The sequence below is a fragment of the Anomaloglossus baeobatrachus genome, chromosome 3 (assembly GCF_048569485.1).
Source record: "Anomaloglossus baeobatrachus isolate aAnoBae1 chromosome 3, aAnoBae1.hap1, whole genome shotgun sequence".
Classification (NCBI taxonomy): Eukaryota; Metazoa; Chordata; class Amphibia; order Anura; family Aromobatidae; genus Anomaloglossus; species Anomaloglossus baeobatrachus.
This window is the reverse complement of record NC_134355.1, coordinates 124,055,222-124,076,847: the sequence shown is the minus strand read 5'-3', so window position 1 is coordinate 124,076,847 and position 21,626 is coordinate 124,055,222. Positions and strand designations below refer to the sequence as shown.

General features: G+C 49.0%; 1 protein-coding gene across 1 annotated transcript in view; it reads left to right on the top strand.

The window, feature by feature from the left end:
* NINL (ninein like) overlaps positions 1-21,626 on the top strand; it is a 321,722-nt gene that overhangs the window by 183,103 nt on the left and 116,993 nt on the right. The window contains exons 14-17 of the mRNA XM_075339423.1: positions 1,482-1,632; positions 1,719-1,784; positions 3,775-3,884; positions 18,195-18,541. Coding sequence (XP_075195538.1) covers positions 1,482-1,632; positions 1,719-1,784; positions 3,775-3,884; positions 18,195-18,541 — 674 coding nt within the window. The remainder of the gene's footprint in view (positions 1-1,481; positions 1,633-1,718; positions 1,785-3,774; positions 3,885-18,194; positions 18,542-21,626) is intronic.

Sequence of the window (21,626 nt, the reverse complement as noted above, 5' to 3'; positions counted from 1 at the left end):
TTTCAGAAACGACGACTTCCTCAGGTACGCACGTTCCTACGGGGAGTTTGTCTTCTCAGCACTCCGTACAAGCGGCCGTTAGAGCCCTGAGATCTGAACAAGGTTCTAATTGCTCTCCAGATGCCGCCTTTCGAGCCTTTGAAAGATGTCTCCCTTCCCGCTTTTCACGGGAAGTGGCCTTCTAGTAACGGTCTCGTCTCTTAGGACAGTGTCCGAGCTAGCAACGCTCTCATACAAACTCCCTTCCTGGTCCTTCACCAGGACAGGGTAGTTCTGCGTCCGGTTCCGGAATTTCTCCCTAAGGTGGTATCCCACTTTCATATCAATCAGGATATCACCTCACCTTCTTGTGTCCTCGTCCAGTCCACCAATTTCAGAAAGATTTGCATCTGTTGGTTCTGGTGAGAGCACTCAGGTTCTACTTCCCGCATGGCGCTCCTGCGCCACCCGGATGCACTCTTTGTCCTTGTCGCTGGTCGGCGTAAACAGTCGCAAGCTTCCACATCCACCCTTGCTCGGGGGATCGAGGAACCAATTCTTGAAACCTACAGTTCTACTGGGCTTCTGGTTCTCTCAAGGCCGAAGGCCCATTCTATCAGAGCCGTGGGTGCATCCTGGACATTACGGCACCAGGCTACGGCTCAGCAGGTGTGTCAGGCACCTACCTGATTGGGTCTGCATACTTTTACCAAGCATTTTCAGGTGCATACCTACGCTTCGGCAGACGCCAGCCTAGGTAGATAAGTCCTTCAGGCGGCAATTGCCCACCTGTAGGAAAGGGCTGTTTGACGGCCCTATCACGAGGTATTCTTTTACCCACCCAGGGACTGCTTTTGGACGTCCCAATTGTCTGGGTCTCCCAATTAGGAGCGAAAAAGAAGAAGGGAATTTTGTTTACTTACCGTAAATTCCTTTTCTTCTAGCTCCAATTGGGAGACCCAGCACCCGCCCTGTTTTCTCTGGGTTTTTCTGTTTTTTCGGGTACACATGTTGTTCATGTGGTATGGTTCAGTTCTCCGATGTTTCCTCGGATTAAATTGGTCTTTAAACCAGTTATTGGCTTTCCTCCTTCTTGCTTTGGCACTAAAACTGGTGAGCCAGTGATCCCACTGGGGGTGTATAGCCAGAAGGGGAGGGGCCTTACACTTTTAAGTGTAATACTTTGTGTGGCCTCCAGAGGCAATAGCTATACACCCAATTGTCTGGGTCTCCCAATTGGAGCTAGAAGAAAAGGAATTTACGGTAAGTAAACAAAATTCCCTTCTTTTGTCATTCGTGATTTGTAGTTGTTTTCAGTTTCATTATGTAATATAAATTTAGTTTTATATGTATTCAGCAGTGTAAAGCATGGGAAGAACATGCTGAAGTCTGAGCTTGTGAATAGCTAAGAGATGGATTACAAACTCCCTTACCCTACACATCACATTTGACCATTGTGAGTATATTGTAATATTCATAATGGCAATTTTTTCCTCCTGTAGGAATTGCGTGATCGGAATGATGAACTTCAGATGCAGTTGGAGGCGCTCCGATCCCAGCTCAATGAGGGCAGATATTCTCGTTTATTGGCCAAGATGAAAGACCACAAACTGTTGCACCATAAGGTGAAGGATAAGATTGAGGACGGCCATAGTAAGTCTTATACTTGTAAACTATAACCTCCATTATCAGGTGATACTTATTGTCCGCAGTTCATTAACTAAAATTCTGCCTAACAGAGTCAACTGGAAAAAAGGGGATATCCTTGAAGCCTAGAAGAAGTGCCTCCGCGGCAGGCTCCTGTGGTAAGTACTATGCACAGTTTTCCGAACTGGAATAGTGAAACTTTTCTGTAGAATGTGATAAATGTTAGATAGTTGGAGGCCGCAGTGATCACATCTCCTCTAGAAGTGGACGAATAGTGAAATATTCGGGTTCAGATTATGCTTACCGAATACCTAGTACTATTCCAATATTGGTTCCAATTAGCGAACCTAACGCAAGTCAATGGGGAACTAGAGCATTTTTCTTAAAGATTTCGTAGAGAAATGCTCCAGCTCCCCAGTCACTTGCATTAAGTTTGGGACCAATATTGGAATAGTACGCTGTATTCGGTAAAGCATAATCTGAACCCGAATATTTCACTAATCTCCACCCATTACAAGAGCTGGGATCCTTGTTCCTGTCCTATATCATGACTGAAAGAGGTAAGAAATTAAAAGCAAGAAGACAATTCACAGATGTCCGGGCCCTTAAAGGGAACTTGTCACTAGATTCATGTTGTCTGAACTCCGAGCAGAATGAATTTCGGAGCCTGGTTGTGTGATTACCTTAAAATACTGCGGCATTTCAGAGAAAAGCCGGCTCCTCATGGGAGAGACCTGTTAATCGAGTGGAGTGGGGCGAAGCTGGTCGCAGTGGTCTAGTCAGATCCCTCCCTATAGCCCCTAGCTGACTTTTCAAACTCTTGGAAACGTTGGCATGTGCCAGCTCTGATTCATTCTGCAGCATGAATCTAATGATTAATTCCCTTTTGATCAATTGTTTTTGGGTTCTTAAAGCGTAATGTTTTCCTGTCTTTCTTGTCCCGTGGCCTTTTGTTTATTTTGTTCTACTCCTATTTCTTACTGTGAGTTTTCACATGTTTTCCTCATAACCGTACAGATCCTCAATCTTTGGCCTTAGACGCAGTGCACTGTTCTTCTGGAGTCTCTGTAGGGAAGCGCAGTCTGCTGCATCTTATTTATACAGTTAAATACACAGTATGCTAACCATTATCAACCACATGGAGGCCAAAAAGATATTCCAGTATACGCCAGGAACTTGTCACCGCATATATACTCATCTGAATGCATAGATATTATTTCTAACTTGATATGAAAACTGGCCAATGATTCCTAAACTTTGCTGTATTAATTCCCTTTTTCCTTTTAAAGGGAACCTGTCACCAGATTTGGTGACTATAAGCTGCAGCCACCACCAGTGGGCTCTTATACAGTATGTTAGAATGCTGTGTATATCAGAGACCAGGCCGCTGTGTATAACGTAAAAATGACTTTATAATACTCATCTAAACGATCGGTACGGCGAAGACTGGTCAGATGGGTGTCTCCGTTCTCCAGGTCCGGTGCCTCCTCTTTTGGCCATCTTTGTCCTTCTGATGCCAGGGTGCATGACGCGTCCTACGTCATCCACACTAGCCGGCATTGAGGTCCTGCGCAGGCGCACTACAATACTTTGATCTGCCCTGCTCAGGGCTAATCAAAGTGCGCCTGCGCAGAACCTCAATGCTGGTGTGTGTGCATGACGTAGGACATGTCATGCACCCCGGCTTCAGAAGAAAGAGGAAAAAGATGGCCGAAAGAGAAGGCGCCGAACCTGGAGAATGGAGACACCCATGTGATCAGTCTGCGCCGTACCGATCGTTTTAGATGAGTGTTATAAAGTCATTTTTACGTTCTACACAGCGGCCTGGTCTCTGATATACACAGCATTCTAACATACTGTATAAGAGCCCACTGGTGGTGGCTGCAGCTTATAGTCACCAAATCTGGTGACAGGTTCCCTTTAACTAGCTCTTTCTGCTCCAGGGGAGATCAATGATGTTAGTGAGGCTGCACTATACATTATCATCAATAAATGAGCTTTTACTTTATTGTTCCTGTATCAATCATATCATATACCCACTATAACAATTAAAATTTCTAAAATGGGTAACTCCCATGGGGTGACTTGGTAACATAATTGAGTTGATATTATTGCTCATCGCCCTTTGTACATCTTTGTATATTTCAGTTTTAGGACTTGTGTCTTCCACTATGAATATGGAAGTTGAGCTGACGAAGCATCAAGTGAAGGAACAGCAGCAAGAAATCCAGGACCTCAAAATACAACTTGAAACCAAGGTGAGCGTCAAAGAGAAATGGATTTTGAAAACCATAAACAAAATTTCTTTTTCATTATTTAAGAAAGTAATCAAATATTGGGCTAAACAGATGCAGAGATTTTTTTATTTTTAGGTCTTCCTCATTTTTACGACAGAGGCAGAAAAGTCCATTTATATAAGATTATATTCTTACATTTAAAGGGACTCTGTCACCATATTTTTGCTCCCCCATCTGAGAGCAGTATAATGTAGAGATAGAGACCCTGATTCCAGCGGTGTCATTACTGAGCTGTTTGCTGTCATTTTGATATAAAGTAGGATTTTTGTGTACTCACCGTAAAATCTCTTTCTCTTAGTCTTCATTGGGGGACACAGGACCATGGGTTATGCTGCTGTCACTAGGAGGCTGACACTAAGTAAACAGAAAAAGTTAGCTCCTCCCCAGCAGTATAACCCCTGAGCCGGAGGCGGGCTCAATCAGTTTAGTGCACAAGCAGTAGGAGAAGAGCCAAACAATCCTGTATAAAAACAAGGTAAAAAAACTATGACGAACAGTCGTGTGACCAGTGACCTGGGAATATGGGCACTGGGGAAACAGGCATGTCATATATAACGAAAAGCACAAGCAGGGTGGGTGCTGTGTCCCCCAATGAAGACTAAGAGAAAGAGATTTTACGGTGAGTACACAAAAATCCTACTTTCTCTGTCGTTTCATTGGGGGACACAGGACCATGGGACGTCCAAAAGCAGTCCCTGGGTGGGAAGAAAACCATCACCGGAGATAGGAAGGAAGTCGCTTCCCCTTGCCGGGCTGACCCGGACCTACAAGCGCCTACGTTGTTACAGGTGTGCCACTGCCACCCGCAAACCTTACACCAAGACTGGCCTCTGCCGAAGCTTGAGTGAGAACCTGTTAGAAACTAGCAAAGGTACGCCGACTAGATTGGGTGGTGGACCAGAGGACCTGGTTGACCGACGTCCGGAGCCCAATCTTGCAAGGGTGCCCCTTGCTCGGTAGACCGCGGCGGAAGTCCGACCTTCATGCGATAGTCTTCACATATGGAGGAAAGGATCCATGTGATATTCAGGCCCTTTGCGCCGGCCTATGCTTCTTGGGAAAGGGCGGAAGAATGGACTGACAGTCGGTGTAACCGACAAAAAAATGGTGTCCTGCCGACACGAAAGACTGAGGGCTCGTACCAGCCCTAGAACGAACTATGCCTCTTTCAGGCTGAGAGGGGAGCCTAGAACCGACAAAAACGAAACCTAAAGTCCTCTTCTGGAAGGAAAGCCGAGGTGTCTCGGACAGAAACGAAGGGTTCTGGCTGGAGCCCCCCCCTTATCCTGCTGGCGGAGCGGAAAAAGGGGGAGAAAAGACTACGAGAGGGCTGCCCGCCCTGATGCCGTCTATAACAACCAGATGGCCACGAGGAGCCCACCTATCAAAACAGGTGGGAGCAGGGAAAAAAGGGGTACCTTGAGCAAACTCATCACTGGATTATGGTCCCACTTTTCTAGTGAACGATGAAAAACGCCGAGCCAGATGGACATTTCTCTGAGCGAAGGCCCTGATTGACGGAAAGTGAAAAGTCTCTGAAGATGCGGTCCTCACACCACCGGGGGAGCTCTTTCCACGTGGAACTAAATCTTCGAGGGAACTGGATTCCAGGCCCTCCTCAATGTCTGTCATCATCTTGTTCACAGACCTGACCGAGCCAGCACCCGGGATCCACTGGTGAGGCCATGGAACCTGGGACTCCTGAGTCCTGGTAGACTAGAGGGGCCCCGACACGGAAGAATCTGGCGGTCTGGAAGGAGCCACGGGGCATCTGCGAGGAGATGAGTAAGTTATGCGAAACTATGCTCGCCTGGGCCACTCCCGAGCTATCGCCTGCCTAGGTCCCTCTTGAGAACCCTCGAGATCATGGAAAGCAGCGGGAAGATGCACGAGAGCCTGAACAGGCTACACGACCGGTCTTGGGCGTCGTCCTCTAGTCCAGAGCAGGTGGCGTACTCGACGCACCATTGACTTGAGAGTTGGATCGGAAGGCCAAAAAGTCACGACTGGAGGTCTTCCTTCGCCAGAGATCTGGCTGTTGATATCCCTGTTGGAGCCCTTTACCTACGCGAGACCTATCGTACCGCGGAAATCGGCCGCCCAAACGTCCACGCTCGGGATGTGCTGCCGAGATTAGCGAATGAAAGAGCCCGTCCCAGAGCAAGAACCTCTTGGCCTCTTCTCTTGCCATGACGCTCCCTGCGTCTTCCTGGTGGATGATGCACATCACTGCTGTGGCCTGGTCCGACTGGAACCTGACTGGACAATACACCCCAGAGAAGAAATTGTAACCGGGCTAACCGAATGGCTCTGAGTCCGGAATGCTGAAAGGGGAGACGACACTCTAGGGGTGTCCCTCGGGACCGTGCCGAGGAATGGTGGGGTAGCATACCCTACTACGGGAGGCTGGTGACGGTTGATAATAAGCTCCAGAGGAGGAAAGGGAATCTTCCCAGGGATGGTTGCGAAGAGTGGTCCTCTAGGAGGAAATTGGCCGGTCACCCTCGAAGACGGAACCTTCCTGTCCCCGTTCTTCAGTGTGTTCCGTTGGAGAGTCCGGGATGAAATCTGGTATGTGCACCATCGCTAACACCGCCACAGGCTGTCGAGGACTCGCATAGCAAAAAACCGAAGGGAAAAAACGGGAGCGGGAGGCAAAGAGCCGCAGGACCCTGTGCCAGGAGGGAAACTGCTCCTGCGTGAGGAGTAGCAACCCTTGAACGGCTCGAATACCGTGCCTGAGGAGTGATGGACCGGGCCGGGTCTGGGAGGACTCCTTCCTGTAGCTCAGCTACCCTAGTAGCGAAAAGTGATGATGATGGTCTAAACCTCAAGGCGAGGGTCCTTGAAGGGAGACTCTGGGTCTCCCGGTCGTTCCTGGGCAGAGAGAGCCTGGGGATGCATAGGGATCGTGATCCGTGCAAGCACTCTCAGAAGCTGGGACGGTCCGCAGCCACGCAAAGCGGAGATGGCTGTTGTAGGGATAAAGGTTCCCTGACGAACCTAATGTGAGGGAACGAGTCCTGGTGCATTAGGGCCGATGCCGGGAAAGGGGTGTACCCTTCCCTTACGTAGCCAGTCTACCCTGACGTAGCGTAGGGGATAAACTGGACTCGCCTATCTCCGAAAGGGCGATCCCGAGAGCCGGAAAGGAAGTCAGCGACTTCCTAAATGTCGAATCTGCGTTCCTGATCCCGAGTCAGAGCTCTCGACGGGTAGGTACCCTGATGTTAGAGGCTCAGGCCGTGTAGCGGGCAGACACCAGATTTTGTAAAGAGAGGGTACTCACTGAAGCTGATAACCAGTCCTGGATCGGCATAGGTGGAGCGCGGACCGCTGCGTAGAGTGTCCATGGAGTCCCTGCGGAGCGTCACGATAGGGACGAGAAGCCAGGAGGAACCCAGGCGGGTCAAGTACAGGGTAGCGTGCCCCTTCATCACGGAGCCCTCTACGAGAAGGGGTAAGACAATATAAGGGACTTACCGCTGGTAAAAATTGTGTCCGAGGAATATCCGTGCTCACGCAGTCACACGGCGAACTGGATGTCCACTGAAAACCCGCAGGGGTCCCCACCTTCCTGTCTGCAAGGTGCCATGCCCCCTCTCTCCAGAGCCCTCTGGGGGAATGATAATGACAATAACACGACTTACCGCAGGTAAACGCCGTGTCTGGTTGTTGTCTGTGATCACTCAGCGACTCCAGTGTGGCATGCCCATTCTCACCGAGACCCCTTTTTGGAGAAGGGAATAAAGACGATGACTAGACTTACCGCTGGTAAACGTCGTGTATGGCAGTTGACTGTGAGCACGCGGTAACTGAGCGAGCTCTGGATGTCGTCTGAGCAGGGTCCGCTCCAAATGACTTAAGGGGGACCTGCGTGCATGGAGATAAGGGGGCTGTCCGTAGCCTTACGGCCTGACTCACCAATTCCAGCAGGCCTTTAGACATGCGCCAAAACATCCAGGTCCTGCTCGGAGTCCAGCAGAGGTGGAAAGCCTGGGCCATCACCCGAGAGGTCGGAAGACTGCCGGAGAAAAGGCAGTCTGGACCTCTGGAATAAGGTGGAAAACAGGGGGGCCACAAAAGACGAGACCTGTCGGGTCCGCTTCTAGCATAGGAAAGGTCCCTGGTACGAGACTCACCTCCCCGAGGGGATTGCGCTAGACCTATGGAAGGTATAACCGAGTATTGGCCGGGGACGCAGCGCATGCGCGCGAAGCCGAGGGACGGCGGCGAGGGGATCTATGACCTGAGACAGGGCATTAACCCGCCGGAGGGGACTAAACTAAAATCTCGAGCTGGGAGCGCGAAATAAAAAAGGTGAAGCAAAACAAGTGCCCGAAAGTACTGTAAGAGTTAAGGTGTAAAAAACTCATGTATGTAAAATTTTTAATAAAAATCGACCTAAAATAAAAAATATACACTAAAGAAAAGTGTGTTTTATTTTCTCCCCCGGAAAAAGAAGGTGATGCTGAGGCCTCAGTAAACCCAGACTAGTAGTCTGGAATAAACTCCCATTCTCTTTTTTTTTTTTTTTTTTTTTTTTTTTCCTTTATTTAAAATGGACGCTGTGAGCGGGAAAAAAAAATATCCCCCACCCCCCAAGTGATGCCTGGAGCACGGCGGAGGGCGGGAACGGAGAGGCCGGCGTCCAATAGCGCCGTGCGGGAGGCGGGCCTGGGGACGCCAAGGACAGGGCCGAAGCCGGGGGCTAAATTTTGAAGGTGCCGGGGCGGACAGAGGCCGCGCCGGCGGACCCGGCCGCAGGCGGCGGCGGAGAGGATCCTTGGCGCGCTGCGCGGGATGCGGCCTGGGCACGCCGAGGACGGGGCCCAAGCAGAGGCACCGTCGCGGGTAGAGGCCGCGCCGGCGGACCCGACCGCAGGCGGCGGCGGAGAGGATCCTCGGCGCGCTGTGCGGGATGCGGCCTGGGCACGCCGAGGACGGGGCCTAAGCCGAGGCACCGTCGCGGGCAGAGGCCGCGCCGGCGGACTCGGCCGCAGGCGGCGGCGGAGAGGATCCTCGGCGCGCTGTGCGGGATGCGGCCTGGGCACGCCGAGGACGGGGCCTAAGCAGAGGCACCGTCGCGGGCAGAGGCCGCGCCGGCGGACCCGACCGCAGGTGGCGGCGAGGATCCTCGGCGCGCCGTGCGGTAGGCGGCCTGGGGGACCGAGGACAGTGGCCGAGCCGAGGTGCCGTTGCGGGCAGAGGCAGCGCCGACTGAGCCGACCTCAGGTGGCGGCGGCGTTTGAAACTGTGAAAAGGTACAGGGGCAGCGCCGGCGGACCCGGCCGCAAGCGGCGGCGGCGCAGCAGCGATGCGGGGCCGCCCGACCTCGGAGTCGGCAGGGAGCTCCACGGACGCAGCGGGGGAGTCCGGCGAGTAGGCCCAGACCGGGGCCTAAATTTCTGCAGCCGTCCGAGGGGGGAGAAGGTAGGGGTCCTACCTGATCCGCGGCGCGCTGTCCAGTGTGCAGGCTGAGACTCTGCACATGCTCCTGTGTGCTCCGCTCAGCGAAGGAATGGCTGCGGGCACCAGGAAGCAGGCTGAAGAAGGCGGGGAGTTGGACGCCATTGGGGTGGAAGCCCCTAAATGTAGCAGCGTTGCGGGCCCCATCCAAAAACTCCAGATGCGCTGCGGAGGTCCAGTCCCTGCTGTATGCCCCTTGCGACCCTTTGGGGTGGTACCGCAGGGTGAATAGGGGTGCCCAGGAAAGTTCAGCCCCGCGTGCCAACCGGGGAGTGGTACCGTGGAATTGGACGGGGGAGAGGGCCCGACAACTCAAGCCTCTGCGACCCAGGGGAGTGGTACCCACACGGGCTGCGAGAGCTGAGGTAGAGAAAAGATACCTGCAGAAAAAGAAAATTACCACAGATGAGAGCGACGAGCGTCGCCGAGAAAAAATGAGAAAAACAAAATAACGCAAAAAATCAAGTGGCTGAAGGGGGCCCAGTCGGCCCACATCAGCCTCCTACGACACTAAGCAAAAAACTGATTGAGCCCGCCTCCGGCTCAGGGGTTATACTGCTGGGGAGGAGCTAACTTTTTCTGTTTACTTAGTGTCAGCCTCCTAGTGACAGCAGCATAACCCATGGTCCTGTGTCCCCCAATGAAACGACAGAGAAATCAATGTTTTCTCTGCTGCAGATCTAGCAGTTCTACAGAGCTCATGAATATGCTGGACTACCTGGCAGCATGCAAGTAGTCCTGTAATAATCTACTGCTGATTAATCGGTGATTTTATCAAAACTACAGTAAGCAGCCCAGTAAGTGACACACCACTGGAATCAGGATCTCTGCCCCTACATTATGCTGCTCTCAGATTAGGGGGCAAAAACCTGGTGACAGATTCCCTTTTAAGTAGGATATGAAAAAAAGAAAAATTCAGCCTACCGTAATGCCACTGTAGTGTTGTTGTCCATAAGAAAGCCGAAGCAAGAATGAGCCCGGGGTTGGCATGTCCGGAAGGAAGTACTGATACAAAAAAGGGAAGGAAAAATGCAGTACCGATGGAGAGTCTCTTAAAATAATTCCAATAATAATTCCTTTTGCGAGACTCTCCATTAGTGCTAGATTTCTCCCCTCTTTTATTCTCTCAAGTTACATCTGTAGCAGACTCCTGATTAGATGTAACATTTGTTACTTAAAGAGAACCAATCACCAGGATTGTCCTATATAAAATATATCCAGTGCTATACTGGCACTATCATGCTGATTATAAACACCCCTTCAGTTGTGAGATCGGATGTATACTCTCTGAAATATAGGCAAGTAAAATTTGTGAAATTCACTGTTACTTGATTGATAGGTGCTACAGAATATCTAATAGGTGAGTCGAGTTTTGTTAGTTATTCTTTCCCCTATTTGCTTGTCTGTCTTTCCTCCCCCTGTCTGTTATTACAGGGGGAGGGAGGAGGGAGGAAGGACAGGGAAGCGGAATACCTAGCAAAACTTGACCCACCTATTAGATATTTTCTAGCACCTATCAATCAAGTGACAGTGTATTTCACAAACTTTACTTGCCTGTATTTCAGAGAGTATACATCCGATATCACAACTAAAGGTATGTTTAGAATCAGCATGATAGTGCCAGTATAGCACTGGCTTTAGTTTATATAGGAAAATCCTGGTGGTTGGTTCCCTTTTTAAAAGCACAGAGGTTGTGAAGCAGTTAATTCAGAGCGTTAAGTTCACTTCAGTTTTAGGGACTGCCCAGTCAGCACTTCCGAGAGTTGTGTGACCGATTTTTAAACTACATAGTCTCAATCATACTGCTCCTAAAACCATACAGAAATGTATATTTTATACAGAACTCCCTTCTCTTCATGTTAGAGCGAGCAGGAGGAAGAGGAGGGTTGTATACAGCTCTGCACTGCAGAGAGAGGGGAAAGTATTTAAAGTTTTATGGAGGGCACAGAAAACAGGTGATAGACTATGAGGAACTAAGTGCTATTCTGGAACTGTGCTGATACATGAGCTTGTGAAAATTACATTACCGGAATACATCCAGCCTTTATTACTGAGAAAGACATTCCCACAAGAAAAAAAATAAAAAATTTAAACCAATCTGCAAATTGCATACCAGGGGTTTTGATAATGAACAAAGGAATTAAGATTGCAGACTGAAACTTTACTAAGTGTAAAACAAAAAAATATTTTAACATGTCAAAGGTGTCCATAGCCTTTAAAGAGAACCTGTCATTAGGATTTTGTAGCCCAAGCTAGCGGCATGCATGAATGTAGCTGTGCTTTAATGCTGGGTAAGTCCTTAACTTGATTCTAGAAATCTGTTTTGTGGTTTTAGAGAAATCTATTGTTAAAGTTGTGTGCTAATGATTCTCAAGTGAAGTGGGCTTGGACATTGCACGTGCAGCGCTCCTGCCCCTCTATTTCCTGCCTCTTGTCTGTCTCTGATGGACAAGGTCACTCCTATTTCAATAAAACACTGGGGACAGGCGATGAGTGGGTAACAGCGGGCAGGAGAGCTGTAGTCAAAACCCACTGCACTCGCAGCTCAGCCTAAAATTTCAACAATGGATTTCTCTAAGATGGTTAAACGGATTTCTACAACAATTTATGAATTTAATTGGCATTAAAGTGCTTTAACGTATTCTAAGCTCCATGACGGGTCCTAATGAACGGTTCTTGTTAAGCTTCAGAACATTCCTGGTGACGGTTGAAGGCAGATAGAATTAATTCATCTGCAATTATAAAACTGACACTTGCACACATGCCATCCATATTTTAGACAGGGAATGACTGATCAACCTAGACTATAAAGGGAAGTTCTACCTTTTGATAAATTTGTAAATTTAAATAGACCCTGTCAGCACATAATGACTGTTGAAACCAAGTGCAGGCAGGCGACGCACCGTTGGTGTAGCCGAACAGTTCAATATATCTTCCCACCTACTTATTTGCCATCTCTCCACCCTTCTCTGCCTCTATAAAGCCAGAGCTGTCAATCAAAATACGGTGTGGTGGGGTGCCGGAAATAGAAAACAAGGGCAACTGCACTAAACCTTTTGGACATGTCAGGGGTGCACCAAGCGCCTGTACTTGGATGTTCTGTGCTGACAGTTCCTTGTTAAAGGGAACCTGTCACCACTCTTTTGGCCTATAAGCTGCGGCCACCACCACCAGGCTCTTGTATAGAGCATTCTAACATGCTGCATATAAGAGCCCAGAGCCCAGGCCGCTGTAGGAACATAAAAACACTTTATAATACTTGCCTAACGGTCGTGCGGTGGGCAATATGGGCGTCTCCGTTCTCCGGTGCTGGCACCTCCTCTTTCGGCCATCTTCGTCTTTCTGAAGCCTATGTGCATGACGCGTCTACGTCATACATGTGACGCCCCTGACCTGGTTAGGCACCCATGCTGGGTGAGTACAAACAGGTAATCCCAAAAGCTGAATAGGGGCTGAACACACAGACACACTTTAACCAGGGCTCACACACACCTTAGAGGGGACCCCTGGGCGTGGTCTCCACATCTCAGCTAGTGGTGGGTGGACAAGCTGGAAGGAGTTATGCAGTGGCAGTCCAAGAGAGAGGAGCAGTGGAGGACGACACATGTCAGTCTGAAGCAGAGAGCGGGCATGCAGACACGCTAGTCAGACCCTGCAGGTGTAGTGGCTGTTTGCGAGGGAGTTCGGTTGCCACACAGTCAGCCTGAAAGGCACCTCAGGAAGAGGCGAGGTGACTGAGTACAGGGACTCCTGGTAGACCAGGCACGCACGGGGACTGGTCCCTAGAGCCAGACATCCATTTAGTGGTCTGCTAAAACCTACAGGTGAGGACACTCCAGGTGTCTCACCAACCAATACAGAGTCCGCAGCATCAGCAGCAACGAGGGGGCCCATAAGTGAGATAGGGCAAGAAGCCAACTTTACTTGGTCCACGCTGCCAGCAAACTGGCCAAAAGGAGAGAAAAGGCAGATGCGACTTCCCTGGATGAATCACATATACTTCAAGTCAGGGGTTATCTGAAACAAGAAGTGCTAGGAAGGCGAGCTTACAGTCACCTCTATATCAGCCTGAAGGGTACCTGGTTCTCCCTGGTCTATCTCCGTATTGCCCGGGTTGCCTCACTCTACCAGCAAAAAGTGAGTAAACCGTTGAAAGACATTTCTGGACTGCGACTGAGTTATTCTGCGACCTGTGGTTCCACGCACATACACCCGAGCACCTGGGGCCAGCCTCACTCTCGGGAGGCCATACCATCTAACTGCAAGTACCATCAGCCCCAGACGCTCGTTAAACAGCAGTGGCGGACCCCTATCACCCTGACTGCAAAACAGAGAGTGGCGTCACGACCCCTATGAAAGTGAACTTGACATACCTGTGGCCAGAAGGGTCCCTACAGAGAAGTCCCCGCAGGCGACCGCTGCAGCGCTGTGGTGGGCGACTCATACACACTCTCCGATCCTGCGCAGGCGCACTACAATACTTTGATCTGCCCTGCTCAGGATAGATCAAAGTGCGTGTTACCATGCTAAGAGGGTGGATTAGCCATGTGGATATAACGCTCTTGCGACTAGTCCCTACACTCATTAGCATATCATAAAGGATCTTTAGAAATACTTTTTCTAAAGATTTCTTTATGAATGCTAGTGTATACAGGGACAGTTAGGTAGGGATTATAAATATGCACCCAGAACAGCTCGTGGTTCTGGGTGCATATTGCATCGAACAGCTTCCTCTTAAAGGGAACCTGTCAGCAGAAATTTCGCCCAAAACCTCACAGATTCCCCCTCTGCAGCTCCTGGGCTACATTCTAGAAAGGTCCCTGTTATTATTGTGCCCCCTTTCTGACCAAAAAAAAGAGTTTATAAAGAGGTACCTTTTTGGCTTCGGATTCTATAAATGTGACATGGGGGCGGGCAGCCTGATGGCCGTTATTCTGCCCCCTGGTCCTGTATGCCGCCCCCATCGCTGATTTCCATACTTTTGGACGCCGCCCACTGCTCCAGCCATCCCCGCGCATGCCCAGTGCCAGTCTCACGGGACTGAGCACTGTGACTGCTGGTGACGTGTGCGCAGGCAAGTGATTATGGGCGGGACTGTGACTGTTATCAGCAAGTACCCGCTCATAATCTCGTGAGCGCGCAAACCTCTCCAGCGCTCACACTGTGCTCAGTGTAGATGCTAGACTGTATGGGCTGCTTCCAGGGATGACGTCCCTTTGTCACGTGATAGGGGCGTGTTCAAAATACTATCACGTGACAAAGGGATGTCATCCCTGGAAGCAGCCCATACAGTCTAGCATCTACACTGAGCACAGTGTGACCGCTGGAGAGGTTTGCGCGCTCACAAGATTATGGGCGGGTACTTGCTGATAACAGTCACAGTCCCGCCCATAATCACTTGCCTGCGCACACTGTGACGGGGTGTACAGCAGAGCAAGGAGAGACAACAGGCCGAGGAACGATCCAACAGGTTTATTCACAAGAACACTGGAACAGCACACGATAAGTCCACGTGAAACAGATTCGGGGGCCCTTCCCGACAATCCTCGGGCCGGATTACAAAGCAATCGTCCTTACAGTAGTCCAAAGAGTTCCACACAATCCCAAGGGCCGCCACACAGGCCTAGCTCCGTCCGTGTCCACAGCCACACAGGCTGGAGCTCCTGCTCCCTTCAAGTTTCAGCTCACTCTGACTGAATCTCCCAGGTAAGCAGAGTTTACACTAGTTGGACTCTAGGCCCACCTCCCCCTACTCCCAGGGATGGAAGTGCCTCAAGAGGATATAACCTTGCATTTTAGGGGGTGATTACCTACAACAATAGAAATGTACACAGAAGTAGTTCAAATAAGACAATGAACCCAGCTTGAAATAGGAATCTGTACAGCATATACAGTGAGAGGGTAAATTACATCTTCACAATCCCTCCCCCTCCCAACTTGTGTACGTACTAGGGACCTCTACAGGTCACTGGTTAAGTACACACAGGCAGAGCGTTACTTACATGTGGCTTCATGCAGCCACGAATTGGCATCGTAGCTCTCCCACATCATTGCCCAGGAGAACAGCTGCAGGCAGACCACCCATCACCCCAACCACACATCGCCTGACCCCAAAACCAAAGCTCAGATCCACAGTGGCTGTGGGAATAGTCCTCCATTGTCCACCAGCCAGTTCAATAACAATCCCAGGTCCTCTATGGATTGCCTCAGGCCGAACCACTCGGGGATCAGCCAGTGTGAGGAAAGCACCCGAGTCACAGAATCCAACAAGTCTCTGTCCATCCAGCACAACCTCCTGCAAGTGCTTACCTCGATGAGCAGAAGTCGTCATAACTGCGGGTCGCACCCCGTAAACTCCTGGTGGTGCAACATGGGGGGCTGAGTCACTAGGCCAGTCCTCACATAACGGTGCCACATCTTCCTCCATGGCACTGGGCTGTAAATAATTAACAATCCGATTGGGTGCAGGATCAGTCCTCATTTGAACAGCTGGGCAGGAGACTTGCCGATGCCCTGGCTGTCCACATTGATCGCATCTGAGCTGGGTCTCCCTACATCCAAGGCGTCCTCTTGGGTAAGGGGTAGGGGAACTTGGAGGCCGGCTCCCACCTGAAGGTGCTGTAGGGGTTTGAGGATGATTCCTCCATGGCCTGGCTGGGCATGAGGCCTGCAAATGCCCGGGATGCCTACAAACATAACACCTGCGCTCTGTTACTTCCTCTCCCCGGCGTATTCCAGAAAGTGCAGTAGAAGCAACTGGAGGCACATTAACACGGGTATCAACATGTGGTGGCTTAGAGGAACGGGGAACAATGGGGACAGAATAACTGGGGGCATCCGGTGTTGTGGAGCTGTTAGGCGTCTCTCCATCCTCCAACAGAACCCTCCACTGAGGCTTGATGGTGAGAGCCTCATCAGCGAGAGCAGCAGCTTCCTCCACTGTCGCTGGTTTTCTCTCACGCACCCATTCCCGGATCTCAGCGGGGCACTGGGCAAAGAATTGTTCTTTTAAGATGACCTGCAGGAAGGTCTCCCAAGATAAGGCCTCCTCTGCCTCCAGCCAGCGATTACATATTTGTTTGAGTCTATGAGCATATATCTTAAAAGACACTTCCCCATCACAGGCTAAAGCACGGAACTGAGTCCTGTAAGTGTCTGGCGTTACAGCATAATGTTCTAGAATAGTCTGTTTAATATCCGCATACTCACAGTTCCACCGAGGGTCCATAGCTCTATAGGCTTCAGCAGCTCCCCCCTCTAGGAGCCCAACCAGATGCCGGACGCGCTCCCTTTCTGGGACTTCCATTAATCGACACTGATGCTCAAAGTCCTGGAAGAAGCCCTCAATGTCACCTGCAGCCTCATTGAACGGCTTAAAGTCTTTGCGGGACACCCTGGGAAGTTCCCTTATGATGGGTGCTGGGGTTACAGTCTGTCTGGAACCTCTCGCGGCTTCCACAGCGAGCTCCTTATCCAGCAGTGCCATCTCCTCCATCCTGCGCTCCTTCTCTTCAGCTCCACGCATGGCCTCCCTCTTATCTTCTATGGTGGCCTCATCTCCAAGCAGTGCCATCTTTTCCTTGTACCACACAATCCATTGACTTTTTTGGGTATTTACCTCCAGCTCCCGTCTTTCCTCCCTTTGCTGTGAGGATCCTTCCTCCACGTCATTTTGCGAGCAGACTCCTTCTAGCGCCTCAATCAGCTGCTCCTTGGAGAGTCCTTTGAAACGAACTCCTACTTCACGGGCCTTTGATTGCAGGCTCCCCAAAGTCCAGGTCTTGTACTCTGCAGTGCTGGTTCCTGATGTTGAGCCATTGTCCTCCATTCCTTCTGCTCTGATCCCAGCGCTGCCAACCAGTTTGTGACGGGGTGTACAGCAGAGCAAGGAGAGACAACAGGCCGAGGAACGATCCAACAGGTTTATTCACAAGAACACTGGAACAGCACACGATAAGTCCACGTGAAACAGATTCGGGGGCCCTTCCCGACAATCCTCGGGCCGGATTACAAAGCAATCGTCCTTACAGTAGTCCAAAGAGTTCCACACAATCCCAAGGGCCGCCACACAGGCCTAGCTCCGTCCGTGTCCACAGCCACACAGGCTGGAGCTCCTGCTCCCTTCAAGTTTCAGCTCACTCTGACTGAATCTCCCAGGTAAGCAGAGTTTACACTAGTTGGACTCTAGGCCCACCTCCCCCTACTCCCAGGGATGGAAGTGCCTCAAGAGGATATAACCTTGCATTTTAGGGGGTGATTACCTACAACAATAGAAATGTACACAGAAGTAGTTCAAATAAGACAATGAACCCAGCTTGAAATAGGAATCTGTACAGCATATACAGTGAGAGGGTAAATTACATCTTCACACACACGTCACCAGCAGTCACAGTGCTCAGTCCCGTGAGACTGGCACTGGGCATGCGCGGGGATGGCTGGAGCAGTGGGCGGCGTCCAAAAGTATGGAAATCAGCGATGGGGGCCGCATACAGGACCAGGGGGCAGAATAACGGCCATCAGGCTGCCCGCCCCCGTGTCACATTTTATAGAATCCGAAGCCAAAAAGGTACCTCTTTATAAACTCTTTTTTTTTGGTCAGAAAGGGGGCACAATAATAACAGGGACCTTTCTAGAATGCAGCCCAGGAGCTGCAGAGGGGGAATCTGTTAGGTTTTAGGGGAAATTTCTGCTGACAGGTTCCCTTTAAACCATGCATGTCGTATGAAGAAAAATTAGGTCTTCTGCTGTGGGGTCCCATGATCTCCATGTATGCCAATGCTGAACATAATTCTGTACTTTCAGGTAAACTATTATGAGCGGGAGCTCGAGCTGGCGAAAACAAATTTTGAAAAAGAAAGAAAAGACACTGAACAGAATTTCAAGTTAGAAATCAGTGAACTAGAGGAGCAGAAGGGAGACCTCGAGGAACTCAACACGAAATATCAAGAGGTCATAGACAGCCTGAGAGAGCAGCTCCCCAAATCTGGCCACGTCCAAGAGCTAGAGAAAAAGTTTGAAAAGGAGCGAGCTACCATGGAAGAATATTATGCCAAAGAAATATCCGTGCTGGCCCACAGGCTGACCAAGGAGAAGGAACAGCTGGAGGAGGATCTAAAGAGGAGCCACCAGCATGAGCTGCAGTCAGTGAGGTCGGATATCACATATTTACTCTATGGTATTCTAGATTAGACACATTAGTCCAGAGTAGTCTTAGGACTTGTCTGATTGCAATTACCAATGACTTCTGACTTGCTGGCATCACCTAGCCTTTCTGCTGATTTGGCTTTCTGATTCCCTGTTTTATGTGCAGCAGGACTGCTTTATAATAATAACGCATGGTTAACCTTGCACGAATGCTGCCCCAATGCATGGCTCTGTGTTCTTTGTCTTTGTAATGGCTCTGTGTTCTTTGTCTTTGTTGTCAATACATGACTTTTACTTATGTTTATTTATATACAGTCCCGCAATGCACATAACCACTTAAATTGCACTATATGTATGAGTGGTGTTCAAATATATATACCACTTTTCATATGAAATGCGCAGCTGGTTTACAGTCGGAGAGCGTGGTCCGTGCGCTATGTCCCTTCCCTCTGTCAGGAGGATTCCGCTGTGCCTTACCACTGGTGCTGGTCACTTCTCACAGGTTTTATTGAGCTACGTTCTAGCTATATTAAGAGAGAACACCCCATTTTTGGCTGAATGTCATATTTTACATATATTAGCTCTATATTAAAATTTCTAAAGTTTACTATATTTTGCTTCAGTTTCTTTTACTTCTTTGCTTACCCCTCTTAAAGTGGACCTGTCATCAATCCTGTCTAGCTGCACCAGTCATCAGGATTTTCCTATATAACCTAAAGCCAGTGCTATACTGGCACTATCAGGCTGATTCTATACATACCTTTAGTTGTCAGCTCGAATGTATAGGTTTGAAACACAAGCAAGTAAAGTTTGTAAAAGGAGCAGATTTTTGACTGGCAGCAGCTGCCAATCCGCTAATAGCTAAGTGGGTTTTCATAGTGATTCCTGCCCTCCTGCCTGTTGTTCCTTCCTCCTATGTGTTATTTATGCTAATTCTAGTATCAATACATTTTAGTCTGTGGCTAAAAGGACCTTTGTTGATGTCATACCCATGTGACCAGAAGGGGTGGGGCCTCAGCCAACACAGCTGATACTAGGAAGCAACATTATTTTTCTGTTGGGTGAGGCCCTGCCTCTTCTTGTCACATAGGTATGACATTAGCAAAGGTCCTTCTAGCCACTTAGTAAAATGCATTGATAATAGAATTAGCATAAATGACACATAGGGGGAGGAACAACAGAAAGGGGGCGGGAATCACTATCAAACCCCGCCCCAGCTATTAGCTGATCGGCAGCTGCTGCCAATCAAAAAACTGCTCATTTTACAAACTGTACTTGCTTGTTTCAAAACTTATACATCTGAGCTGACAACTAAAGGTATGTAGAGAATCAGCCTGATAGTGCCAGTATAGCACTGGCTTTAGGTTATATAGGAAAATCCTGGTGATAAGTGCGTTTTAAATACTTGTATTCATAATGAACAAACAATTCTGCAGCATATTTTCCCTTTATCTCTGCAATGTGTTGTTCCTCTGTTATTCTGTCTAGACATTTATGAAAAAAAAAATGGTTATTGGGTGACACCTGTGTCCCTACAGTCTCAAACTTTGTAACCATTGGTATTGATATCGAACTGTGCAGGGACAACAGACTATAAACAAGGTTATGAATTTGTTCATGAATTTCTCGATGAAATTACAGAGAAACTACACATCGAATCCTATAAAGAGATGACACAGATTTGTTACTTCATCAAAAAATGCAAGTATTAAATTCAACTATCTGGAGTGACGATAAATCCACATTAATACTCTGCTTATGTGGATCTATTTTTTGATTATTGTAATTTCTTACAATTCCTAAAAAATAGCATATATACTGTATTATACAGACTATAAGACACGCATTGTGATGAGTAGCACCCTAAGTTTTCCCTACATTCAGTTGTCTATACCTATTTCATACTGGAAATGGTGGAGAGGTCAATATTACTAGTTTTAATGCGCTAGGGTAGAATAAAGACAGCCTGTGTATTGTACACTTATAGCTTTACAGCCCCCACATTAGTTACACGCTCTGCAGATCACACATATGAACACTGCTGAAAGAACCGAACACCGTGAACACTCAGCTCAGCTGTATAAATACAGCGAGGAAAGGAAGTATTTGATATACTGTGAATTTTGCAAATTTTCCCACCTACAAAGAATGGAGAGGTCTGTAATTTTTATCGTAGGTACACTTCAAATGTGACAAATTAAAAACAAAATCTAGAAATTCACATTGTATGATTTATAAATAATTAATTTGCATTTTATTGCATGAAATAAGTATTTGATAGAATTGAAAAACATAACTTAATACAGAAACCTTTGTTTGCAATTACAGAGGTCAGACATTTCCTGTAGTTCTTGAACAAGTTTGCACACACACTGCAGCAGGGATTTTGGCCACTCCTCCATACAGATCTTCCCCAGATATATTTCAGGTTTTGGGGCTGTCACTGTGCAGCATTGAGGTTCAGTTATCTCCAAAGATTATCTATTGGGTTCAGGTCTGGAGACTGGCTAGAACTTGAAATGCTTCTAAGGCCGGGGCCACACGGGGCACTAGTGCGATCCTCGCATGACACTCGGCTCCCGCTGGCAGCATAGCGGGAGCCGAGTGTCATGCGAGTGTCCCTGCGACTGAGGTCTGACTGTGCGAGCGGACCTCAGCTGCGGGGGGGGCGGGCCAGCACTGAGGATGGGAGGGATTTATCTCCCTCTCTCCTCTGTAGCCGGCTATTGCGATTCTCGCTCTGCACGCGCAGTACACCGGTGTACCGCGAGTGCAGTGCGATTTTTCTCTCGCCCCATAGACTTGAATGGGTGCGAGAGAGAAAGTCTCGCATTACAATCGCAGCATTCTGCGATTGTTTTCTCGGTCCGATTAGGGCTGAGAAAATGATCGCTCACACAGGCTAAAATTGGTCCGAGTGGAATGCAATGTTTTATCGCACTCCGCTCGCACCGATTTTCTCGCCGTGTGGCTTAGGCCTTATGGAGAAACTCAATAGTTGTCCTGGCTGTGTGTTTCGGGTTATTGCCATGCTCGAACACCCAGCCATGACTAGTCTTCAATGCTCTTACTGTAGGGAAGGAGGTTGTT